At 39.9% G+C, this 27,792-nt stretch overlaps 1 protein-coding gene across 2 annotated transcripts; it reads right to left on the bottom strand.

The window, feature by feature from the left end:
* Window positions 1-711: 711 nt before the first annotated feature.
* Window positions 712-27,727, bottom strand: stag2b (STAG2 cohesin complex component b). 2 transcript variants are annotated; one of them, XM_078261245.1, is made up of 34 exons: window positions 27,544-27,727; window positions 25,318-25,446; window positions 25,151-25,232; window positions 24,190-24,333; window positions 23,979-24,075; window positions 23,723-23,799; window positions 23,342-23,546; window positions 20,134-20,285; window positions 17,897-17,970; window positions 17,646-17,769; window positions 16,986-17,084; window positions 16,726-16,805; window positions 16,416-16,523; window positions 15,654-15,765; window positions 15,417-15,534; window positions 15,217-15,320; window positions 14,467-14,559; window positions 14,274-14,363; window positions 13,936-14,139; window positions 13,411-13,481; window positions 13,179-13,266; window positions 12,982-13,062; window positions 12,736-12,828; window positions 12,095-12,269; window positions 11,808-11,947; window positions 11,459-11,560; window positions 11,208-11,356; window positions 9,816-9,944; window positions 9,385-9,611; window positions 8,408-8,630; window positions 7,433-7,540; window positions 6,401-6,527; window positions 3,542-3,619; window positions 712-2,599 (listed from the first exon to the last, which is right to left on the bottom strand). In XM_078261245.1, the coding sequence occupies exons 2-34, from the start codon at window positions 25,359-25,361 to the stop codon at window positions 2,576-2,578; spliced, it is 3,822 nt and encodes a 1,273-aa protein (XP_078117371.1). In that variant the 5' UTR covers window positions 25,362-25,446; window positions 27,544-27,727; the 3' UTR covers window positions 712-2,575. The 2 variants fall into 2 exon arrangements, with proteins under 2 accessions (XP_078117371.1, XP_078117373.1); XM_078261247.1 differs by having other exon boundaries at window positions 27,671-27,689.
* Window positions 27,728-27,792: the final 65 nt, after the last annotated feature.

A 27,792-nucleotide genomic window follows, 5' to 3' on the forward strand; every position in this document is an offset into this window, starting at 1 on the left:
TCAAGCAGGGCTGCCGAGGAAAGTGCTTTTCTCCACATTATTCTGATAGCCGCCATGTGAGGAGCAGACTGACGTAGTGATAGATGGGCCTCTTCATGCATCACAGGCTGGACATGAAGGGGAGCGCTCTGCCAGGTCCCATTCTAATACGCCAGCATTGATCTGACCTCCTCTTTATTAATCATGCACTTAACACAGACGTCTCTGTTGCTTTTATTCTTTTCTTCTGCTTCCTCATGTCTTCACTTTTATCATTAGATCAACTACGGCGCACTTTGTCTCAGCAGAACAAGACATTACACTCACTAAAATGGGCCATTTTGACAGTCAACACAAATGTAAAAGCTGTCACATACAGCGAAATGTGTGCATTGAAGATGCAGAGTGCCCTAGTACATATTCAAAGCCTTTTCACCAAAGTAAAAAAGTAGTACATAGATACAAAGAGTGACACCGTTTACAGTTATAGCACTGTCATTGTGGGGAGATGAGATGTCCACCTTGGACTATACTGCCCCCTTGTGCTAACTAGGTGAATAACTAGTGAATACAGTGAAGTGCCACCACCAACTAAACTATATTTCACCCCAAACTGCAAGAATGTGCAAAGGAAAAAACAAGACAATAGAGATGCTGTGCAGCCTGGATCTGATTAAACCCAGTATAAAATGTAGTACGTTTTTTGTGGTCAAAAGTAAAAAGTACCACAGATGAAATGTGTTGATTTTTATTTAAAAGTTACTGTCTCCAGACAAGTACAAATCAGAAAACAGAGTGACTGAAAGAGGATGGGATAATAGACAACAACTTAGAGTTTAGGCAAGAGTGCAGAAAAAAAACACACAAAAATGGCCAAAAGGAGAAAAAAAAAAATTAAATTTTGTATATATACACATGATCTAATAAGAATTTATACCAATGTAGTGGTAAGTAACAAACAATAAACAGTACTTTTTCCTTTAAAGAATTTTCTTTTTTACTTACATAAAATAATTAGGCAAAACACATATAGGCTGTTCATCTACTTTATCACATTACATCTGACCACCTCATGTTTCATGTTCTAAGAAGCCAATTATCCACCTTTAAACATGACTGAGCCTCTGACATGGAAGATTACTGTGAGAGAAGGTGACTTTCACAAGCATGTTTAAGGCTTAAGCATGGAATGACTACAAAATAAAAACCTCAGTAGACAAAACATTTCATTAAAACTTGTGTGTGACAAATATATGTCAAAATCTAAGCTTTGTCTAGCTGCCACAGCGCTGCTGAATAACTTTCATCTTCAGTATTGTCTGAATGACTACCTTTCAATTTTAACATTTGAAATCTTTAAGTATTTTGTGACAGGACCTTTTTATGTTGAGAAAACCTTAAAGCTGAATTTCACAAGTCTTTTCATTAGTTTTATCCAAACTAATTTACACGTAGGAAAAAAGGTAGAAACCCGAAGACATTATCAAGACAAAAAAACAAAACAAAAAAACCATAAAAATACAAATTTAAAAATCTTCCTTGATGCATGGCTTTACATGCTTTCATATTTGTTTTTTTACTTACATTTCTCAAACTTTGTGACTGAAGATTGAAAAGTTGAAAATAAGAAAACCAAAAGCACATATATAAAATCAGCACCGATTCATATATAACTTTTATTTAAAATGTAGAGATACCCATTTCAACATTATGCTGCTGGATTTTAAGAGAGAAAGATGTGTAATTCTTTGACTGAGCTGCTATCTGCCAGAGCCCACACAGTGGCACTACTGGGAGAAAAAAGATCTGCTCATTGTTGGGGGGGGCGAGGGGAGACACATTTCTCTAGTAGATGGAGGTTAAGGAGTGGTCCAAATCTTGGGGTAAGTTCTAGGACTTACTGCTTAACAGTGTGGAGCGTTCAGTGGACTCTGGGAATCTTCACAGCATAAAGGGATCATGACTGATTCTATGTGACACCTCAGCATCTTAACCACCAGTGGTTACCAGGACCTCAAATCAGGCCCAACAGGGAGAAGAAACTTTAGAGATAGAGGGAGAGAACAAAAACCAAAGGAGCACAGAAACAAAAAGACCTCCATCCACTTGGCTAACACAGTACAAGCAAGCTACTACAGTCTGTTTATAAATTACTACTTCACACCTGGTAACTTACTACAATTGTAAAAAGGGTTAGACATAAACAAAAAAATGTATCTTAAGTTAAACACACCAATTCATCCCCGTTTAATAAAATAAAAAAAAAATTAAAAAAAAAAGGGAAAGAGGAAAAAAAGAAGAAGAAGCTATTATGGATTTCTCTTCAGACATATTCATTTCTAATAGGTTTGGATGTGGCCTGTTACTTACCCAAGATTATAAAAGTAAATATTTGAAACAATGTCCTCTCTGAGCAAGCAACACTGAGTGTGGGTTGTCATTGGTCCACGTGGAGTACAAGCCAGAATTTTTTTTATTTTTTTTATTTTTTTTGCTTTTTCTTACAGAAAACACTTCTGTTTTCGCATCTAAAATTCTCTTTAAATACAAAGCGCCTCTTCTGTTATCCCAGCGTCAAAATCATCTGGATATTAGCTTAAAACATTGACACCCCAAGGACCTAGAGGAAACCCAAAAAGAAAAAAATATTAATAACCAGTTATAAAGTTAAAGAAAATCCCTTTGAAAGAAATTGGTATGCATGTTGATATTTATATTGTTGATTTATTTTTTATTTTTGACAATTTACTTTATTGTAGTTGCTGTAAAGGTGGTTAAAATATGCTCTCCACCAACCCAACATCATTTCTAACATTGTGTAAAAGTAATTCAGAGTGGGAAAAAATGGATCTGAGGCAGACTTGTTCTAAGCAGCCAGAAGTGTGCTGCATGTTGTTTCTTTGTTAGAAAAAGCTTAATAGAACTAGACGCTACGCGTTTGGCTACTGTTTTCTGCTGTGATATTTTTTGTGACAATGAAAACACACACCCCCACACCCACCCACCCACCCACCCACACACACTTTCAAAGCCTAGCATAAGAACAAGCCCTAAGGCAAATCCCCAGGGTTTCTTAAGGTTGGGACATGTTGAAACAAGAAATTAAGGCCTGCAGTACATTTAGAAATAAATAAAATTTGGCGTGTTTACACAGGCAAAAAAAGATGGCTTTGCAACCAATAAGAAATGTTGTGTTTGGCTGCAGAATGCAGCTGGTCAGCTGAACATGTCTAAATGTTTTGCACAGCGCCCCAAATACAACATGCTTGTTGAGTTAGTGCTCCATGTAATGTGACTGGTTGCAAGCCATCTGTTCTCGATTTACTTCCATAGAGTTATAATAATTAAAGTCCAACTCTTGAAAAAAAAAGTCACTAGTTGAGTTAGCTCTTACTGTGTCTCACTTAATCTCACCAGCTGGTCATTACAAAAACACACCTCCAGTCTACGTGAGTATGCAGTATTTATATACATAGTCTAAGAACAAATTTGGAGTACGTCTTTGGTGGTAAAGCATTCAATGTAACTAAAATCTAAGTGATTGAGTGTAGATGCTTCTTACCGATTCATCCATGATAGAAGCAGGGTCAAAGTAGTCTGGCTTGAGCTCAGACCTTTCACGACGGTTCTTTGAGGGTGGCTGGAAGAAAAAGACTAGATTAGAGCAGATACTCCAACTTTCCCTGCTTTGGCAGACAACCAATGAATATTTGAACAATCTTTGGCCATACTAAAAATTAGGGCAGAACAATACTGAAAAATACAAAAACAATATTGTGATATTATAGATTTACAATACAATTAGGGTTGGGACCCGAAACCCGGTTCCAAATTAGAACCAATTCCAAAATGCCAAGAACCGGGTACCCATTGAAAAAAAAAAAATTGGTTCTGTTTATTGGTTCCAACTACAAAACAACTACACCTGTTGCTCTTACTGGACAATGCTGCGCAAAGCGATACATTTCGTTTAGTTTCTGCAGTATGGGCGAGATGAATAAGAGTTGGAGCACACGAGTCAGCCGTGCGCCATGGACCGCTCCGATCGCCAACGGCTGTTTGCTGTCAGAGCAGCCGCAGTTTTCCACTCGCTACTAGGGCGAGGACGATACACTTTTGTCCCGATTTGATTCTTTCACAAAACATTGATTGTGAAAGATATATTGATATACAAATATTGATTCTAGGAAGAATAATTGATTTTAAAAATCGTTGCAAAAAAAATTAATCACGATACATACAGGGTTTTTTTTCCCCACCACACCTGCTCGCTGCACATCAGACACATGATTCTCAACCCAGTGGTAGGTTTTTCCTAAGACACAATGAATGTTCTTTTGCGTTTTAACTCGTATGTTGTTTATATTGACCGCCATTTCACGTATACAGTAAACAAGCCTGCCTGCGTTTGCCTCCGTGCAGTGTGCAACCGTTTATCCCGCCCCTCAGATTGAGCCCTGCCAATGGTGAGTTCCCAGACCCAACATCTTGATGAGGGTCTGGCTTGTCAGGCTACTCCTACACCTCAATTTGGAAAGAATTTGACACACATGCAACAAATGAAGTGAATTCAGAAAAAACTAGGGCAGTTGTTCAATTTTATGGTTGATTCAACATGACATTTGGATCCTTTCTTATAGAATGCACCACTAGCGCAAGCATCCAAAATAGACATTTGTCTGTAATCAAATTTAGTTGTAGCTTTAAACTCCTCATACATAGTTCTGTGGTGCTGGGGTAAATGGTCAAATAAATTAGTCATGTTGCCTCGAGTTTTAGCGACAGTTGCAAGGCACCGTCGACAGAGTCTTTCATCGTCTTTAAAAAAAAAGAAGCAAAAACCAGATATATCCTTCCCCACAGCTTCCCCATGATCTTTTCCTTTTACTCATTTTGATGTTGTACACAAAGATCAACACAAGCTGCTTGTTAATGATTGTTGCATGCTAAAACAAATCAGTCTTTTCTTAGAATAACTGAGTTATTCCCCATGCAGGCAGAGAATGCATGCAAAACCAATAACCAAAATGTAATAAAATCAGGATATATTATGGTCTCAGGCATGAAAAAGCTAACTTAGTTACTAAGCTGTAACAAAAATCAAACTGAATGGAAAAACCCTGAAAGGGGTTGACAAATTCTGGAAACTATTGGGCCATAAAAACAAAGAAAAGCTCAGATTGATGAGTGCTGATCTGCCTTTCCTGACACTGATGATAAGAAATGACTTGATTGGTGGATTTTAAATTCAACAGTCAAAAGAAAATGATTAAAAAACAGATGCTAACAAAAAAATGACATCACATGAAATGGGGTTTCACTGCCCAATCTCCACCACACTGGTTTCTAAGGCAGTTATAGGGGTGTGCAAAAAAAACGATTCACATTTGAATCGCGATTCAAGCTCTACTGATTCAAAATTGATTCATAGAATTCCAAAAAATCGATTCATATTTTTAATTTTTTTTTAAAATTTTTTATTGTATGTCTACTGCAATCAAATGGGAAAAGCTACATTTACATACTGTGAATTGTTTTTTTATTTATTTATTTTTTAATTGAGAATCGTTTTTGAATCGAATCTTGAGCCTGAAAATCGATATTGAATCGTGATATTTTCTGAATCGTGCACCCCTAGCAGTTAAGGTTTTTTGTTTGACTCCACATGGGCCCAAGATGGTGCTGCTGTCCGCCTGACATGCAGCCAGGATCTTTGGGCTGCTAGTTCTTAGCTGGCGCAGGGTATAGCGTGCTAAGAACTAACAAGGCTAACTGAGAATTTCAGGGCTTGTGTATCAGAGTTTGGGAATTTTGGTCCTCCGAGTATCTCAGAAGAATTGAATCAAATTTCAAGCAACGGTTTCTTACTGCATGACATTGAAGCAAGTATTTTGACTTTATAATAATCAGACCACGATGAGTCTCCAGATGCAACATCTGGCCTTAATATCCTAGGAATAGATGTTACATTAGTAGAAACAACAACTAATATTGCCACTTAATGGCAATTTTACTAGGTGTCTAAAAAAAGATGTCTGTTATGTAATTTGATCTTCTGAGACACGCAGGTGAGGGAGACCCAAGCAGGACACTGAAGGTGTTAGGGTTGTAAGTTCGGAAAGGATAACGATATACAATCAACTTGTTAAATGATTACAGAGGAATTTGTAAACCGCATTAGTCATGAGATAAAATTGTTGGGTTTTAAAGGGTCTGTTATCTAGGAGCTTTTTGTCGAAACATTCAAGAAAAAAGATCGGTGATCGTCTTTCCCCAAAAACCTTAGGACATTCCTACATTTTGCCTGTGCAGTATATGTAAGATTCATTTTAAAAATAAAAAATAAATGATTTAAAGAATAATGTATTTTTAATTATGTACAAATTAATAAACACTTAATTCAGTTAAATGTGGATCTTACCAGATCAATGTCCATGGTGTCAAAGTCCATGCCTTCATTGAGGTCATCCATACGACCCTCAGATGACATCATCACATCCTCCACAATCGGCTCTTCATCTTCCTCCATGAGCCCAGTACCGCGACGACTGCAACATAAAAACATTAAACAAATATGGAAACAAACCTTTAATGAGACTTTCACAGGCAACTCTATGTGCAGGTGGGTGTGTGTGCAGGTTAGGGGTGGAACGGTACACTGAAGTCACGGTTCGGTTCATACCTCGGTTCAGACATCACGGTTCGGTACAATGGAGGGAAAATCATAACAAAAATGCAGAAGGCAATTTTTTTTATTGTGCATGTCTCAGGCTGTACCACCTAGTGTCATCCAGTCTCTCCCCTGAGCTAGCTGCAACAGCCTGAAGCGTATAAAGTAAGATGTAAACAGTAAACAATAAGTAGGCTACCCCGCATCATCTCCAGACTCCATCTGGAACTTGTAAACAAAATAAGACAATCAGCTAGTAGTGTGATATGGGAGACAAGCGCTGCTCTCATATGTGAATGCACAGAGCAGGGGTGTTAAAAGAGCAGCTTCGGTTACACAGAGTAGTTGGCAAATTGTGGATGTTGGCTTCACACGCTAACAGCGGAGCTAGCAGCAAACAGCGAAGCAAACGGGCCTGGAAGCCATTTGTGGTCGAGGCAAGAAGGGATACAGCACATCCGTGTTTGGTTGTATATGGAACGGACTAGTTTGCTTCGTGTGGACTCACTGGACCGACTCGACATGTAGGCGGAGCTTCAGAGCTAAGGCAGGGCTACAGATTAAGTGTCCCTAAGAAACGCGTGTAACAGTAGTTCCACATTACATTAATTCATTTGCACGCGAGTTTCATTTATTTTTATACCGTGTATTCTCCGTGTAAATTCATGTACCGAACAGAGACTGTTATTGCGCTTATGTTAGAGACTGTTATTCGTATTGAACCGAAACGGTTTAATACGAATACATGTACCGTTCCACCCCTAGTGCAGGTGTGTGTCTTACATAGCATGCTGCAGATTGGTCCTGAGCTTGGCGTAGTTCATGGCTCTCTCCTGCTGTTGGCGTGCCTCTTCTTGCTGTCTTTGAGCCAGCATCCACGTCACCTGGGAACTAAATGAAAAAGGGTGCACTAATTAGCAAGGTTTTCAATCCACGTGTTTGGTGATTTAACTGGACATACCACAAGGATGTCAGATACAACTACATAGATAGCCCACTGGCCTGACGCCTATGAAAAGTCTGGTTGGATAAATAAACTAATCAGTCACTGTCCCAGTAGGGCCAGCACTTGGCAGGCTGTTAAGTACACACATTTTGCACCCTCAAAATTAATAGCAGTCAAATGGGAAATTTCATTGAACCCTGTCCTAATGTATTTGGGCTCATATTCCAGTCCTCTGATCGCATTCTCAGAGAGTAAGTGATCCACCTGGATATGGGCCTAGATACATTTTAATCATCTTGTTATAGGAAGCATTAGGATGCAAGGAAATAACAGATAATTAACTAAAATGACCATCAAAAGAGTTTCGGACATGCTGGGGCATCACAGCAAATGAGGAGGAGTAAAGGTAATGTTGACTGTGGAATTCAGAAGTCTAAGAATATGCCTTGGCACAATATTCAATGAAAAGTTTGTTGGTGTGAACCGAGGAGCTAAAAGATTGATTGAAATATTCATATTAATTACGCCCCCTAAGGGAACTTGTTTTTATATACATAAATTAAAAGCAAGAGTGAACACTAATAATATAAATCTTAACGGTTATAAGTAATGGGTACATTTTGTTAATGGGTAAAAAATGTTCTTTTACTGGATTTTGGACTAAAATATTATGCAGTGAAGTTGTTTTCATTTAAACTTTGTAAAAAATATCTTGTATTTATTGAACTGAAACTCCCTGTAACATGTATGGTACTGAACTGTGAATGACTGCTGCATTATACCTCAGAAATGCAACAGTGAGCCATACATACTTGTAATCCATAGGTGTTTGGTGGTGCTGAGGCGTCTGTTGATGGTGTTGTGGGTGTTGGTGGGGCTGCTGCTGGTCGTGGGGGAGGGGGTAGACCCCCATGAAGCTGTCATCACGACCCCTCTTAGGGTCTCGCATGGCAGTGGAGGTGAGGTGGGGGGACGGCAACATTACTGGGGTCTGCATGCTCTGCTGCCACACCTCGCTGCTGCTGCTGCTCTCCTCTGGAAAGGAAGGTCCAAAGTGACAAGCTTGTTTTTAAGGGCCCAACATTTCACCCAAAAAAAAAACCATAAAATTTCCTCCCAAGTCCCTAACCCATAAACAATGTTGAGTTTCAAAACAAAGTGTGAACAAATGTAGGACTGTTACTGAGTAGTTTACCAAAACCAACCATAGTTTGTCCATTATGAAGACCTTTTAAGAAATGTCAGGATTTTGCTTCCTTGTAAATAGAATTCATTTTTACATTTAACAATCAAGAAACATCCTTGGTCATGAGCAGGTCTTCAGCAACATCTAAGTGACCCTGTGTGATTGGTAAGGAGCAGTTTGACTCTTCTGACTCTCTCCCACCATATGCTGTTTAATCTCCTCACCATCAGCTCGGCTGGCTGAGCCATGCTGGTAGAACGCATTTGGGTTAATCTGGGCTCCAACTCTGCTTTTATAATATCATTGCTGGGCTGGGTTATAATGTATGTTGTTCTCATGAAGACCTATTTTCAGTGTGTTTGCGCATTGATAGGTATCAAGGAGTTTCAATTGATTGTTGTTTATAGTAAATAACAAAAAAATGCCAGTGTTCAGCTTTAAAGATTTAAACAATTATGCAGCTGCCTGCACAAACTGAACTGTACTAAACTAAAGTCAACAAAAAATTTTCTCTGAAGTGTTTTTTTTGGTGCATTTTGTTTTTTAAACTCCCATTATTAACCCCACTATTAATGATTTTGTTAATTGCTTAGTGTGCAATACCTTCTGGCAGCTTCCTTTTGGCTGCTGAAGTTCCAGCTGTAGCAGCAGGAGGCTTGATCTTCTTGGAGCGGATGGAGGAGCCTCTGCTGGAGTAGCCACTCATCACTGACATGGTATCGTCATCACCACCAGCCTGCAAAGAATTCCTGTAGGAGATGAGGGGGAGCCAGCAGTCCTCTCGCTGCAGTGCCATCTGGAACGTCATGAAGCGCTCCAGGTACATGTGGCTGAGGAGAAGAAGGTGGTCACATAGACAAGATGAACAAACTCATGCATCTTAACACACAACCAGGTGCACATTCCAACTGGGGGGGTAAAAAAAAAGCCTCATATCAACCATGCCACAGAGACTCCAGTTGCACCAGTTGTCACAAACACCTGTTACACTGAGACACTATAGCCTCCCACCCGTCAGCTCAGCAGAAACTTACACAGTCCTCTTGTCTTGTCTCATAAGCTTGGAGGAGAACTCGCTGAGGATGTCCAAGAAAGCCAGGTTAAGGGGAGGGCCTCCATCTCCATGAGTACTAGGATCCTTAAATGCAAACTCGATACCATCCCTGAGAGATGCACAGAGACAGAGGAAGAATAACACACAGTGAGCAGAAGCGGTTTCATGGACATTAAACATAAAATAGTTGATCCAAACGTAACTACTTTTTACTATGTCCATGAATCAAAGCTGCTCTCAGGCATGTTTTAATTGTTTTATTCCAAATACTACTTTTAATTTTACCATTTGTCAAACATTTGTTAAGTGTCTCAGAAAAAGAATAAAAGCATGTTAACAAATCTCCAAAACCAAGGACATTCATTCATTTGTGCACTTTAAAACAAGTCCTGTTATCTGATTTTAATACAAGACACTTAATCTTGTTATCCATCTTGTTCACTTTCTTCTAAACGAATCCTAGTGGTTTAAAGCATTTTGCACTAATCTCTATAGTTCTGTTACACTTACAGGCACACCCTGCATCTCTGTCCGTTTCCCTTGACAGTAGTCATGTCACATTGTGCTATAATGTAATGCTGTGCTACATCACTTTAAAAGATTTAACATTTTAAATACTAGATGGAAACAAAGCAGAATCTTTAGTCTGTCTTTAATTACTTAAACGCCTGTTGCACATCTGGCATATCTCATTACATAGTGCACACATATGTTGCACAAGTGTATGGGATACCCAAGCTAGCATAGCAAATGTGCATACATCGGATTTCCTGGAACCTGACTGAGATTATAATATAATAATCCCCATGAGAGAAACAAAACCAATGTATGGATTGCGTGCCTTTAATACACTAAATTCGCCAATGCTGCTAAAAAGAAACATGTATCATTTAAAAAATGTTAAAATTACATTAGAAATATTTTCTTAGTTTGTCAACAGTTAATGTTTACACACCCTGGTGGGAAATCCATGATGTAACAACAGAAACTATTGTTGTTACAAATTTAGGATTACACATTTTGCTACACAAGAGCACAGAGAACACCTCGTGCAGCTCTTTGGATTAGTGCGTGGGTTCCTTAAAGTATGCAACAGACAAGTTTTGTGTTTATAGCACTGTTGCTCTTCTGTGTGTTTAAACAGCCTGATGTTTTTATACTTAGAAAAACATGTAAATGATGGGAATAGGCAAAACTGCAACATTTTATCACATAAGCCTCTCCAAAATCCAGAGAAAAAATAACATGGCAAGAGGAAACCGTATTCAAGGAGCAATTTGTCTAACATGACAATTCCCAGATGCAAGGCCAAAAAAATGTAAGAAGAGCAATGCAATGTAACTGTAAATGTAAGAGTTGAATGAAGCCTTACTTGTGCAGCATAGCAATAGCATCCCTTGTTTTGACTTGGTCGAGACCGAAGGTTAGAGAAAAACGTCGGGCCAACTCTTTGATTCCACAGAATGAAGAGGAGGAGCGATCGAACCCATGACCCAGTTCAGACAACATTTCATTGAACAACTAGCAGGAAGAGATAAGTGAAACATTAGATCAACAATCTCTTAAAAATGGGACAAATGAAGAAAAGGTGAGAATTACTGAAACAAAAGTGTGTACACTGACCTGTTGCAGACTGAGGATGAGTGTCTTGGCACATTGAATTTTGTCGATTTGCCGAGTCTTACTCATAGTCTCCTTGATGATGTCACCATAGTCATTGTAATACTGGAAAGAAAAAGAAAACATTACAGGGACATGAAGAATTACCTCTGTATAATTAAGCTTATTATGTAAATAAGCTTAATTATACAGACAATTAATGCATTGTCTGTCTTACCATTAGACATGTAGTCTAAGACAGACAATGCATTAATTCCTGCAACAGCAGATGTCTGTTAAACATCTTTTGTTGCTCCTGCAGTTGATGCTCACTGAATTGCAGCACTTTTTAAAAGATGAAAGTTTAACTTACCCTCATGTACTGTTTAAAGATGTCAGCTCCAGTCTTCATGTCTACCACACAGTAGATGATCAATTTACAGTAGGCAGCAAGGAGGTTTCTCCTCTTGTGCAGAGCTTCAATCTTTACTGCCTCATCGTCCTGTTGCCCATCTGAGATGATTGGAGGGAGAAAGAAAGAGACAGCAGTTCCACAAACTGTACATTGGCTATTTGAAAAACCATCCCTTCACTTGCTCTCCTTGCCTATTGGAGCAAGAAAGTAAATGAGCTGCTAGAACTGAACATTTGCATTTGTACCTGTGCTATTTGTGTCATCGTCCTGGTCTATGAAGACATGATTCAAGATGAAAGAGAGCAATTCAGACTGCAGCGAGTCCTCTGGGGAATAGACCAGAGGCTCCAGGTGTTCCCTGCCTCCGGACACCATCTGGTGGCTGAAGATGAGCAGGAGATCACATAGGATGGTGAATGCCTGTTCGAGAAAAGAGAGAGAAACAACTCAGTGTGCATAAGTGCAAAACAAAAGGACTCCTTGCAAATTAAGTTTTTAACTAGGTTTCCGAAAATAATTATACAGAGCACCTTAAACATTTGTGAAAATCCGACTTCTTACATCAGTTGTGAGGCACAGAAGGCTTCGGTAACAAGTAGTATCAAAGACTTTATCATCACATATGAACAAGGCAAATGGAGGGTATTGCACTGAAGTCACTTGTTCATGCAATGCCACCCTTCTTATTAGCACTTTGTTGCCAAAACATCCACTGCAGCTACAATGAATGGCAGCCATACCACTTCTGATGAGTTAAAAGATTTTATCACCTGGCCCAAATGTTGATGATCCCCATTTTATACATTATGTTCTTGTCTTGCTTTTAAGCATATTTACTACTACTACTGCTACACTCGAACATTTGTTGTGTATGCGTCTGTGTCACCTGTTCTTTGACGGCTGTGTTGACATTGGTGAGGTAGCGCTGACACATCATGCAGAATGCCCTCATCTGCTTCCTCAGGGTCACCATGTCATCCTGATAAAAAAATAAATAAATAATAATATATATATATATATATATATATATATATATATATATATATATATATATGACATTTACACCTATTCTCTAATTCTCTTCAAAACAGTGCAGAATAGGGACGATGAAGTTGGCTTTAGAAGACCTCACCTTTCTGGAGCTGCCCTCAGATGACTTGGCCAGGTGCCACAGGATCACATAGTGGGTACACTGCAGCGAGTGGATGACTATCTGCTCACCAGAAAAACAATCAATCTCACATGGGTTAAAAAGAATTACTATTTACAAAAGTTGACAATTTGTTGGAGTCAAATAAGTTCACTTGGTGCATGTGTATATTTAATAACCTGCTCAGGCATGTCTCCATTCTCTATGCCTGTGTTGAGCAGCTTGAAGTTGCTGGTAAACAGGTCCCACCCCGACAGGTCATGCGCACTGCAACAGATTTGAGAAAGACTCAGTCAGTTTCTGACACGTGTACAAAGAATCACAGGTTGGCTAAGTGTAGAGGGCACAGGAGACGTGAAAGAGGAAAGGGTATGAGGAGACGTGGTATTCCACGAAGAATAAATTTCATACTTGTGAAAAGCTGTGATCCTCTTTAGAGTTGACAAAACCTGATAAGCATCATCTTCATCAGCCTCTTCACCCTGGAATGAGAAATTTTGCAACCGTGTTAAATTGTATGGATCAAGAGGTTAACTCGTCTGAGACTGAACCATCTAGAACGGATACAAACGCAAGTTTGTAGATTCTTCTTCTTGATTGATTGAGAAAAATATAGCCAAACGCACTAAAGGCACACTGCATCAATAAACAACTTTTGAAATTAAATCAATTCATCACAGTTTGAGAATGAAAGTCTTATTTGCAGGTGAATAAAAGTTTGAATTTAGAATTGTTTTAGAACAATTTATGTGATTATGTAAGGAGGCAGGCACAAGAATTGTCTAGGCAACAATACATATCAAAAGGCAAACATGGCAATGATAATATTAAGTGGTACAGTTGTTAGATTTAAGAGGATTAGGCCAACTTTAACCAAAGGGCAATGAGTAAACTCCATGTTTAGGAGTGCTGACATGTGCATCCTGTCACTTATACCTCTTGTAGAAAATCCTCCAGTAGCCTGTTGAACTTGTCCACCAGCTCATCCAGCAGCTGTGAGCGGGCAATGTCCACCCTGTTAAAGATTGTGAACTCCTCATTGCAGAGGGCATGGTAAGTCTTGGAGCAGACCTCCAAAACTTCAGTGTCTGTGTGCTTCTCCACAATTTCCCTGATCTGACGCAGCAGGGATTCCAGGTGCTGGATTAGAGAGAAAGAGTGACACATTTTGTGTGATAACAGTCAATGAGGAAGATAAATTACTTTTTCAATATGTTAAATAAACTGAACCAATTTTTCCTAACTTGACTGGTGCTGTCCAATAAGTGTCTTACCTTCTCTAGACGTCCTGTTGTATAAATTTCCAGGTCAAAGTACTGAGGCAGCTGCAACAAGTTAGTCACCTTCTCTGCATCCACAGCGTACTGTAGAACAAACATTCAACATAATATTTCCTGAATGATGAAAACACACCTGAAGCCAACAGCCCTTCAGAGGAGTGCTTGTTGAGAACATGTTGTTACAAACCTTGGCCAGTAGAGGGGGCAAAGCCACAGCAAACAGCTCTGTCATTCTGGTTCTGTCATCCAGCTGAGTCTTCTTCTCCTTAGCCGTCATCACCTGATCATAGATGCAGCAAGTTAGATGAAATCCAAAAGAAATAGAAAGTGTCTTTTCAGCACTATAATCTACATTGTAACGTAAGATTGTGAGATGAATTCCAGATTAATGTTAACGTTTAGCTGTCATGTTAGATTTGATAAATACAACAGTCCAGAGGGAAAATAGCTACGCATCAACCGTCTACTGGTAATAAGCAGAATATCTGGTAAAATTTTGCATCCCAAATGCGTCAAAACAAGCACAAAACATTGCAGTGCATTCACCAATATCAACCGATTCCAAAAAGCTAAATAATTTCTCTAATACACTCAAAAACAAGCAACCATGTGTAGAAAACAATCCTTTAATCTTCGGAAATGTTTTAAACATAGCTGTCAGACAAAGCGAAGAAGAAAGCAAAAGGTTGAAAAACAATCCAATACACTACTAGCATTTAGAATTGTTAGATTAAAGTTCTTTAAAGACATTACTTTAACTGTGCAAGTGCAGTTAAAAGGACATGTCTTTGGACTCCGCTTGCACTGACCCAGCTCTGAATTTAAGTAAGTTACCAATGCTCAACTGTCTTTGTGGGAATCCCAAGACAGTCAGGCCCATGTTAGAAAAAATCTGAATTATAATCTTTTACCCTTTTACTTTTATAAATCTTCTTACCCTCTTTCCTGTGCCCCTTCCAACAGGTGGGTGGCATTCAGCGGCCTGGCGTACAGTGCACAGCATGATTTCAATCAAGGCTGTCTCTTGTCTGTCTGTAAGAGCTGCAAAAAACACAAAACAATGACCATGATCTGTATCCTGTTTGTGCTCTGAACAATAAACAAGTGACATAGGTTTGCAAGAAACCAGTGCCATACCTTCCTCTCCTGGCAATGGGTCATCTAGCAGTAAGCTAATCATACACTCCCAGTCCTTCAGTAGCTCTGCACCACATTCCCAGAGAGAGTCCACTAGGTAGGCTGCATGCTCATGGAGCTAAGGAGAGAAATGTTCAAACAAATTAAGGAGGGGTGGTTCAATTGCTTACATACCATCAATAAAGACAGAAACTGGAGCCTATATGTATAGTAAAGAAAAATAGCCCGATAACATACCTCACTCTCCAGGAAGAAGAAGACGGTGGTCTTAATGAGGTTGGCGTTGGGGCTTTGTCTGCCTCTCCTCTTGGGGGCACCTTCCTCCTCTGGTTCTCGCTGGCTGAACAATCTTTGAGAATATTAATCATTAGTTGGCTATCACACTGTCACTATCAACTGCATTTCTCAGAAGCGGCAAGGGGCCTGCCAAATTAAAACTCAAACTAAGCTGAGAACTGACTGACTTGTAAAATCAAACCGGTCATTGAGCAACTTAACAATCTTAACTATTGGAGTAGGCTGTCAGAGTGAGATACAAGAGATACTGAATTTTTTTTTTTTTTTTACAGTTTGTAGTCTCATTTAAACTATCTTAAATAGTTTAAAGAGTAACTTAACACCTGGCAGTGTTTTGCTGCCCTCTCTGGTTGATAGTTTTACTTCTGACCACACGTGGTTAGCTGTGTTCTCAGTACCTGTAATCACACCCAACAGTGATGTCACCAGGTCCTGGAGTCCACCTGCATTTCACTGCAGCAAGGTGAAAGGTTAAACTACTGGAGGTCAGCAAAGACTAGATTTTCAGGGAGTACGTTACTCTTTAAATTCTTATTTATCCTGAAAGTCGCACTAAACTGTGGGAAATCCCTTGTTCTTTCTCCTCCTTCCAAAACCTGCCTCTAAATTTAATTTCCTGAACTCATTCTATGTTTCTCTGTTCAGTGATAAACACCGATTTGACTCCTGTTCAGTGATACATTTGATTTATGTCTGACATACTTCTTAAAGAGGAATTCTCCAGCTGCAATGGCGACAGGCCGGTGTGCCGAGTAGACCAAGTGATAGACACTCTCACAGTCCTCAGGCGTCAACACCTCATCCGTACTACTGCAGAGACAAACACAAAGACTCAGTCACCTGCCGTTCCAAAGTAGTTGTCAGTAGCACACATGTACTTGATGTAATTTTTGCATAGTGTACAGGGGCTTGCCCTTTATGTACAGACTACGGCCCACTGATATGCGTCAAAAAAACTTGGGACTACAACGGTACTCATTAAATACCTTAAAAAAAAAACACAGCCACTTACTTCAATACAAGAGTGAGTAGTTTAATTGCTTGAACTGCAACATCATACTCTTTGTCAAGAGTCATGGAGACAATACGGTCCTATACAAAGAGAAAGATAACAGATTTAATGAGGTATTTGGCTAAAAGGATGCTGGAATTCTGTCAGTCCAATCACAAATATATGTCCGTAAAGCATGAGCCCCAGTGTTTGCTGCTATATAAGAGTGTGAAACAACAAAGTTGGAGCTGTGTTGAAATTGTCCAGCAGGTGGTGCTGACCTTGAAGCGACTGGTGAAGAGTTCCAGTCTTGCATTGAGTTCTCTGTTGTAGTAGAGACCCTGCAGAGCTGTCAGACACTTCAGACGTACCTCACCTTGCTGGAATACAAAATTAGAAAACATCATGTATTGTTTCATAAACCAGTTTTCCCCCTTTTTCACAAAACTAACTGAAATAAACCAACTTTAAAAAGTGGAAAACATTAATAACTAAAACTTGCCTGTTTTTCTTTTTGATTGCCTATTAGATCGATGCTGGAGTAACAGAGAGCTTCAAGCAAGTGTTCTCAATTATTATGGCTACACTTAGTGTATAATCGAGTCATTGATTGTGCCTTTAAGAGCCCTGCACACCCACACAGGTTTTCACTTATTCTGGCTGATTAGACATCTGCTCAGACTGATGTTGTGCACAGTTAAACTGGGAATTATGTGGCATCACTTCATGTAATAAATACAATTTCTGCTACACTAACAGGTGCAACAAAACTAACAGGATAAAGGGGGAGATTCAACTCAATTATAGTCTGTGCACGTTCACATAGTCCTGAAAAGATGTCTGGTCAGGAAAATAAAATGAGAACTCTGCAGTGGACCACGGGGACTTTAAAGAATCTTAACAAAAAAAATAGAGTTAAAAGACAACTTCCTGTAACCCACCTTATCATGCATCGTCCATCCCACATACTTCAGATAGCTGTCGTTGAGGAAGGCATCGCTATAGAGTTTCATCCACACTCCAATTTCTTCTATACAGATTGCCCTGATTTCTGCTATCGCATCACTGTTAAAACATTATATCATTATTTGTTAAACAAAATACAATATGTTTGCTATATCCGCATCAACAACCCGTATCAAAGTCATCTTTTTTTTTTTTTATAAAAAATTTGCATTATGTGAAGCCATACCGATATCGGTGAACAAACACTCCTTTGAATATTGCATTCATCATATTTTCAATCTCATCCTGATTTTCTTGGAGCTGAAATGAAAAGCACAACAAAACATGAGTGAGCAAATGTATTTGGTCAAACATGAAGACTAACTGACTAGTATACTACAGTAAGAGGTGACCAGGAGGCATTGTTAACATAACAAGGTATGTGTGACAGCCAACTATGCCACCATGCTGTGGAGGGGCTGCACGGTGAACAGACGGATGCACAGTGGGCTCTGCTTGTTATATAACCTAATAAACGGAAAATCCTACTTAAATAACATTCAGCACAACACAGTCAATGTGGGTCCATCACCTACAGAGGTGCTGTGATTCTAAAAATGTAACAGATTAATGGTCACACACAAGAGTAATTCCCTATTATTTACTCTTACACATTACTGTGACTGGTTAGGTTGTTTACAGGCTGGCTGTGTGCAGGTGCCCTTCTGGATTTGCCTGATAAAATGTCATGTAGGAAGATTTTTTTAATCAATTTGGATTTCAATTTTTTTTAGTTCTTTTTGCATTCTGGTCAAATTCTTGTCATGAATTGAGTACAAAAAGAAAAGCTGCCATGAGGCTAAGTGATGTTTTGATTAGATCATCAGTCAATGATCTGTGCCATACGTTGTGTAAGACACTGTTGAGGCTTTTGTTAACTTAGATGATGACTGCTGACATTTAATTCTGCAGACAATTATAAACCTGCAGGCAATGGACACCGTCCCGATTGACGGTTACTTCGTTTGGCAGGAAAAGAGGGGATGGGTTCTGAGGGCTTCCTGCAGAATATTAGAACGATTAAACTCTGTCATCAGGCTCAAAACCAATACTAACATCAAAGAACATGGGATGTCAAGTAAAATCATAAATCAAACAACCCACTCAGATTTTTATAAAACAGCCACTTTTCATGTCTGTAAAAACATAGTCAGACATGTTTTTGAATATGACAAGCTAAACTGATGTAATGGTGTTAATGTTGCCTTATAGTTTAATAAGGGTGGGAACATAACTGTTCACATCTTCTGGAAACAGAAGCTGGTTAGAATTCTGGAGTGATGAAAAAGAAGCGAAACCCTCTACTGTGTTGTTACCAACGGTCTGTATCCAGCAATGGAGAACATCCCTGCTTCTCGCCAGTACCAGTAAAACCCATTGTTTTCCATAACTCTGTACAGGCGTTTATATTACATAAACAAAGAGCAGCGCATACATATCACATCAATGAGCGCACACTACATAAAAAGGGTCTGTTGTTGCGACTCTCAGCCTAAATTACCACTACACCACTGCTTAAAATCACCTGCATCTTGGGCGCCTGGGGAGCTTACCTGGTAGAGCGCGCGCCCATATACAGAGGCTCAGTCCTCGATGCAGCGGCCGCGGGTTCGATTCCGACCTGCGGCCCTTTGCTGCATGTCATTCCCCCCTCTCTCCCCTTTCATGTCTAAGCTGTCCTGTCACAAATAAAGTCCTAAAATGCCAATCTTTAAAAAATAATTTAAAAAAATTCACCTGCATGTGGGCAAAATTTTATAAACCACTTAGCATTTGTTTTATCCAACGAGTATGTGTGGTTGCGTCCGAAATCGCATACTATGCACTACATACTCAACATGTATACTATCGTTCAACACACTTTTGTGTTAAAAAACAGTAGCGTGTATCTTTTCAAATGCATTAAGCTGTAATTTTCCACGTCATTTCCTGGGAGCCTCCTTGCTGTTGGAGACACGTAACCTTGGTAACCCCTGCGGACCTCCACTCTAGCGGCATCGTCAGATAATGTTTAAATTACTAAAAACAGGAAAGCATCCAGACCAACAGTCGCAGGTGACATAATTTTACAGATTTTATATATGTACAAATGTAAAGTAGTGTTTTTGAGGTGACAGAGCTGCCTTGGTTGCGGTCCGTTTGTCTGTATTTGTTTACCCTGCATTGTGGGATACTTTTGCCGGTGTAGTGTTCAGTGTTTGCATACTGTAATATTTCACCGGAAATAGTATGCAATTCACTTACTATTGGTTTAATACTAAGATTTCTGACGTACTAAAAAATCTCACATACTGTGTTAGCCTACTAAATATCATGTTAGTATGGAATTTGGGACGCAACCTATGTCTAAATACAAAAAGCATGTGCACAGGTAAAAGGTTATTTTAAAACAAGGGCAGCAAATTGCCATGTGGCCACCCTTACCTCTTTGCGTTTCTGCAGAAGCAGCTCCAGTCTGTCATTAGCCCTTTTGGCCACTATCTTATTCCTCTCTGCCTCATACTGTCGCTGAGTGTTGTCCATGTTGATGCTTAAGTTCAGAGCTACATTCACCAGGGCTGTCATCAGCTTCATGGCTGCCAAAAACACAAGTAACATCAAGAAATGAGAATATTGCACACATAACACTAACTCTTTAATGTAGAAGTCAATTAATAATTGTCTTACAACTCCAATTTTGCGAGTTTACCGGACACTTTATTGTTTATAGTGTCAAGGATGTGCAACATAAACTAACCCCTGGATATAATGTCATCTGTAGGTGCCCTAACCTGAAAGGCAGATATAGTATTATTATTATTATAATAAATAAATAAATATATATATATATAGGCTGTCAATCGATTAAAAAATGTAATCTAATTAATGACATACTCTGTGATTAATTAATCGAAATTAATCGCATACATAATTAACGGTGCTTGAACCGAAAAAAAGAAAACAAAAGGGTATTAAACAACAGTTGGTGACATTAAAGAACGGCTTGTTTATTGCTAAGGCCATATGGTCAAAATTAAATGATTTAAAGGGGTGATAGAATGATTATATAGGGTATTTTACACTGTTCCTTAAGGTCTCCTAATAGGGTATGTAACATTGGTTGGGTTGAAAATTCCCTGAATGCTATTTTATTAGGCCCTTAACTACCCTGTGAATATGGCTCTATTTGGAACAAGAGCTTTTCTTCCAAATATGGTATGCTCATGAATATTTAGATGAGCTGCGCGCTGATTGGTTTGAGCGAACCCCATGGAAACACATTGGAGACGAGACAGCAGGTCTCATATTTCAGACACTGCAAAGGTATACATTGTTTGTCGGGCTATTTCGTTATTAAATTCACTTCTGAGACTTTTTTGAGCGAGAAATCAACTATATAAAGCTCAAATATGGGCCGTTTTACGAAAATTGATGGCTAATTGCAAATTTAGTAAGACGTGTCGGACTTTAGGAGCTCCACACAGTCTGACGAGAAAGCGGCAACCTCCATACCCAGTGAGAGTCACCGTTTCTCGGTTACTGGACGACCGGGGCTCGGGGCTCCGCGGAGCTGCAAGCTAGACTATGTGTCCCATTTAATCCTATGAAAAGATCGTTGCTACACTTTCGGCATAACTTTCGTATATTTACTGTTTGAATTTCGTCACGCCACTTACATAACATGTACCCTAAAGCTAACTATGGTGTCAGATTTTAATTTAATGCATTTTTGTGAACATTAGGGGTTTCGTTAGCTGCTACTGTCCCTTCAATCCTATGAATCGCGGCTAGCTGCAGGCCCTGAAGCTCCATCAGGGCCTCGGCATTTTGTAGTCCAGTAACCCAGAACCGGTGACTTTGCGCGGGTATGGAGCGCCGCGGGCTTCCCTTCGTGATGGAGGTCCAGCTAGCTCACAGCGAGCCGGAGTCTATGAAGTAGGACACGCCGGGCGGAGAGGCAGCACCGGCCGCTGTCACGTAGCCTGCTGAGGTCCTGCTGAACTGTTGCAATTAGCCATCAATTTTCGTAAAACGGCCCATATTTGACCTCTACATAGTTGATTTCTCGCATAAAAAAGTCTCAGAAGTGAATTTAGTAATTCAATAGCGGACCTCTGGAGATCTGCATGACCTAGCTAGATTCAGAAGACTAAGCTGACCTCAGGTCAGTGGTGTAGCCTATGCAAATGTTGGGGTGTGACAAAGACTAGGATTTGGGATGCTTACGTCAGCTTCCAGCTTTGTTGATATTCGCCCGTTTTCAGCAGCAGTTTCAAAATGTGAGATTTGTAGAGGACAGGGGTATCAATGGGATTTTGATCTTCTTTTGACAGTAAAACACAGTCACACTTTACACCGTTCAGCGTTAGCTGTCAGCATTTTAACCGTGTTTAATCCAGCTACTAGCTAGCGGTAGGCTAACGTTAGCTGCTGTTGAGTATAGTGTTAACTAGCTAACGGTAGGCTAACGTTAGCTGCTGTTGAGTATAGTGTTAACTAGCTAGCGGTAGGCTAACGTTAGCTGCTGTTGAGTATAGTGTTAACTAGCTAACGGTAGGCTAACGTTAGCTGCTGTTGAGTATAGTGTTAACTAGGGTGTTTGTGTTTCAGAGCATCAGAGAGAAGAGCAGACATATCAGTGGAACCAGATTTCAGTAGCCAGGGTTGGCAGGAAGAAGATTTTTACAAGTAAATGTTCCAATTAATGATCCAGGCAGAACATTCTCGTCTCCCTCCTTCATTTCACAGTCCAATGGTGCTAGAACGGCTCCGGGTCAACCGTCAATATGGAATGGATTAATCTGCGTTATTTTTTTTAAACGCGTAATTTTTTTAAAACGCGTTATTTTTTTCTCCGATTAATTAATCGAAATGAACGTGTTATTTTGACAGCCCTAATATATATATATTTAATTCAAAAATGTTATTTCAAATTTGTTACCCTTTTTTACCAAGTAAGACCGCATATGGGATTACGTTATACGAGGTAAACAAACTCCACACGCAAAGAATATAAATTGGTCCACTTTTAGTTGAAGACTTACTCGTTACTCTTATTTACTCATTATTACACAGGGAATCATGTAAAATAAAAATCATGTAAAATAACACTGCAGCAACTGACCCGCTCCAACCTGGCAACTGTAACAAAAGCATGTTACAGTTGTACACAGACAGGTAAGGACAAAGATGGTTTCCTAGACAGAATATTACATGAACGTTTTGTGGTCATACCACCCACCTGCTCATTACGACCGAAAAAAAAGTATGATGCTGCTGCATAATAGACATTGGCTGCATGTTCTGCATTTTGCCTCTGGGTATTGTAGAGCACATGATCTGCCCTATTGGGAGCCTTTGGCACTTTATTTTATCGGGTAAATCTACCTACACTGCTTGTTATCTGAACACAAGCACAGCTAATGACAAAAGGTGTGTGTTCTCCACTATACAGGTGCAACAAAACTAAAAGGTGGTCTGATCACGAAAAATAAGTTAAAACAGCTGCGTGTGTGCCATGAATGTTTAGCGGCTTTATCAGTAATTATGTTATTTTTTATTTATTTATATATTTATATATCCTTTACTAATACACTACAGAAAAATATTGTTTGATAAGCCAGTACATAAATGCAGACATGGTGCATCTTACCTGCCAGTGTTGAGGTGTGTCTGAAGGCTCGGACTTGGGAGTCTGATAGTCCAGTGAGAAGGGAGATGACTGTGTCCATCATGTACTCATCATAGATGATACTGTATTGACACTGGCGCACTAGCACCGAAATGAATTCACAAAAGCTTGATTTGAACTTTTTCCACTGGGGTCCTGCTATGGTTAGAGGGTAGTCACCACTGTCCTACAAAGGCCACAGAAATAAGAACATCAGTAAATGCAACGACAAAACATGACTACAAGTGTTGTCTTTCCTGCAAAAAGTTTGCAAGTTCTGTTGTTCTTGGCAAATAAAATAATTTGATATTTAATCTGAAATGACACTTAGCAAGATTTATGGTAATGATAAAGTGAAGTTACCTCATCAAATTCTTCTGTCATTCGTCGGATGATCTCAGAGTTCTGCATGTTGCGAAACATTTCTCCGCTGACAACACCTGATAAACACAGAGGAGTTAGACAGAAAATAATTTGACAAAACGTAAGGTAGACCAACTCAGAAAGAAGATAGTACCAAAATATGTCTGTAGGACACACATATTCAAATGTTTTGCTCAATGTGTTTAAAAAGGGCAAATCATGGAGTAGGATAACTTAAAAACAGACACACACATACCTTTACATCCCGAGCACTGGATGAAGAAATTGATGAGATCTAGTAGCGCAACATCCCTGTCATGTTTGTAAGACTCAATCCAGTCATCAACAACAGACTGTAGAAAAAGAAGGATCAGAAATCAATTAAGAATGCAGGACATTAGTTTTTTCATGTTACTGAGAAACAGATTTTTACAGTGCGACAATGTCAAACAGCTTGCAATTCATACCTGCATTGCACTCCTGCCCAGCCTCACCACCTCAAACAGCATCATGTTTTCCATGCCATTCTCCTGGTGGTGGCCATTTATCCGACCTGCTCCCTTCCCTCCTTTGCCCTTCTCCCCTGCTGCCTTCTTCCCCTTCTTTCCACCCTGGAACAGAATAGAAGACCATAAGGAATGATAAAGTGTGAGAATCACTGCAGAGAAGACAAATCTAGTTTTATACACTTGTCACAAATATCTGTAACTAATAGACACAGTGCTTTGTTATTTGACCAGGATGTCCTGAACCAGGTAGGGATGTTAACGATTAAGCGTTTAACCATTAACCGACTATAAAAAGTTTGACAGATATCAGTTAAAAACAATATTATTAAAAGAAAAATAAATGTTATTAAACCTTTTTGCAAGACAAAAGAAAAATAGGCTATACAATATTTTTCTTAACTGCTAGTTAACTTGCTAATACAAACTTTGCACTAGCAAGATGCGTTTATTTATTTTTGCTAAGTTTGTGGCTCTCTCATCTATGGGCTCTCTGCTGGACGATGTTCACAACGGGGAGCTATGCGAAACATGCCACTACATCAATGAGGACTGGTGGATTAAATCTGCCATCCTACACACAGAGTATGCCAGACAGACACACATCTGACAACCCTGCAGGCGGATGCTGTGGAGACATACACGCCGGTCCGGTTCGGTCGCGTGGACATGCAAGCGGTTCCAGGAAAGTGGCAGAACATCGAGGCTGCGCAACTGGTACAAGTCTGAAGCGGTCTGCGGACACCGCGTGGGGAAAGTAGGTCCAAGCCTCCCGGAAGGGTGATCTGGGACTCTGTTGACTGCTTTCGGTCAACGGTAAATGATCAGTTAACAAGGCTCGGCAATCGGTCAGAAAAAAACCCTCTAACTTAGAATCCCTAGACCCAGGCCAAGGGCAGAGAGCCATTTGTGCTTTGCATACCTTTCCTTTTGCTGGGGTTGCACTCCTTCCATCGAGATCCTCGGAGAAGTCTGTGTCTGAAGAGAATCGGGTGTCTGTATCCCTGGTAGACACAAGCAAATATTAGATTGGAAATTCATATCAACATCAACCTGTAAAGCAAACTAAAAGTGAAAGCAAGCACTTACTGAGTAAAGGAGAACTCTGATGGTATTTCTGGTGCTGCTATCATTTCTGTAACATCTTCTGGATAACTTCAACTTATGACTGGCTTGAGATCCTCAGAAAATACAAGACAGGGACAGGTTGCATGTGACCTAGAATATGAAACAGGTTAATTTAGAGGGCTGCGCATGCCTTATTTCTCATTTCAACACAGCAGAAATAATAAATGCTACAATAGCAAACATCCAATATGTATATGTTTGCAGAAATCACATCCTCTGTAGTGAGCAAATGTTCCTTTGATGCTGTTCAGATAAAAAAAAAAAAAAAAAACGGTTTCACATGGTAACAGTGGGCGGACACTAAAGCTCCTGTCACGCTCAGCTGTCTGGCCATTGGCTCCCTCCCTTTCTCTGCTTCCCTCGTTTTAAAAACGTCATGCAATGAACATTGGAGTGTCTTCCTCAATGGCCAAATATGGCACTGCCCTATCCGCCCCATACATATCTCAACCTATCAAAAAACAGCATCAACATCAACAAGACACTGCAGGCCACAGATAAACTATTGCATGGTTGTGTGATGTGTAAATTAGTGGCACATACATCAAAGAGAAGAGTAATAGTAACTTTTAAAATAAGGATTCTGACTTTGTCCATTATTCACGCAAATGTAAATGCCTCTTTAGGAGTCAGGGAAGACAATAAAAGCAGTCCAGGGACAAGTGTTCAGTTCTGAAAAGGCTAACTTTAACTCCACCCATGATCATATAGCCGCTCTGGGTGCATTAGGTGCGACTTTATGTCCTAGTAGTACACGTACTGATAACATACACGTGTGTCATTCTGATTCTTAAATTATAATAGCGTTTGAGAGTAGTGTGCCGACTTTCAAAAAACAATTGTCAGACATAAATCTGATGTAACTAGTCATGGGATTCGCTCTCACAATATCCTGCACATGATGGCCCACGTATGCCAAAATTGGGAATCTTATAAAGCACATACCGGTATTTCATGATCGACGTAAATTCCCTACACCTTCAAAACAGTCAACGTAGACCCATGCAACATCAGCACTATGTATGGTGAAGTTACGACTTTGTGAGTTTTAACTTAACGTTAACTGTGATATTTATAGATATAAGAATCTGTTAACGTGCCTATTTCCTTGATAGTGAAGGGATGCATGACAAGACGACGGGATTCTATGGGTGTAGACTGAAAAAGTGGCGCCAAATCGGTCAGTGTATCTCATAAACTTGTTACTGCTAAGCGAGACTGGACGATCTTAGATTAAACGAAATAGTAAAACCCAATAGTGTTAATTCCTGCAAGTCAACTATGCCACAAACTGCCGACTCAGTCCCCTCCAACATCGCCGACACGGCTACGCTCTTCGTCGGCTCCTGTCAAAATTGACACCGGTGCGCTGCTAGTGCTAGCGCCAATAGCTAGCTAAGCAACCGAGGATTTTAGCGTCTTTACCCCCAGCGTCAGCTAACGTTCGTTGAAATTTGACCAAGTAAGCATGCACTACTCAGTGCGAACAAACTGTGATTTACCGAACAAGAAGGGCGACAGACCTGTACCGTGCATTTTTGTTAGATATCGAGAACATGCCAGCGTTTTGTAGTGCTATCGTACTTGGATCATAATAACAAAACAACGCAAGCCCTACTGTACTAGCGCATGCTAATATTGGCTAGTACACAATAACGCTAGTCCCCAATGTTTCCAAAGACAATAACTGCCTTCTGTCTACAAACCAGTCATATTCAGTGCTTACTCGAAGATTAAGCAAATACTCCATAACAGATGTGCTGCAATTAAGGGGCTGACAGTAACTACCACCAGTTAGCTAGCTATGCTAACAGCTACTGCTAACGTTACCTAAAAAAAACATCACGTCCTTGCGTCCTCCATCTTGCCTCGGGACTTCCAGTACCGTATTGCATAAGCAACAAACACTTTGTTTACAAATATATAAAGTGCAACTAAGTTGCTTGAGACAATAAAACGCTTCCTTTGGCTACGAACTAAATATTTTGCGTTACTGTGCCAAAAATCCAGTTCGTTAGCTTGCTAACAACCGAAGTAGCCTTGTACCGTGAGCTAGCGAAGCGACTTGGTTGAGGCAGGCATCCGCGCTCTGGGTTCATCTAGTGCTAGCCTGGCTAGCAAGACGGCTAGCAAAATACAAATCAACTAACTTCCAGATAGCTCTCCGCCATTTTACAGCTAACTTACCTTGTTGTGAAATGCAGGCCCGGCAGAACTTTTACTATTCTTAAACAGCCTCCGTCTGAATTCCACTACAATTCTGTAAAAAGAGTTTAAAAGTCGCGGTCAGAGGCGGTTTCGGACGTTCTCTCACCCCGCTTGCTCCGTAGTTCGGTTTGTTGTTTCGACGACCTAGGAGGAGGAAATCCTGGTGCAGAGCTACCACCTAGCGGCCACAGTACCCGAATCAGATACACTGTTGATGAGCTGACATCT

This window comes from Sander vitreus, chromosome 10, assembly GCF_031162955.1.
Source record: "Sander vitreus isolate 19-12246 chromosome 10, sanVit1, whole genome shotgun sequence".
In the NCBI taxonomy this organism is placed as follows: Eukaryota; Metazoa; Chordata; class Actinopteri; order Perciformes; family Percidae; genus Sander; species Sander vitreus.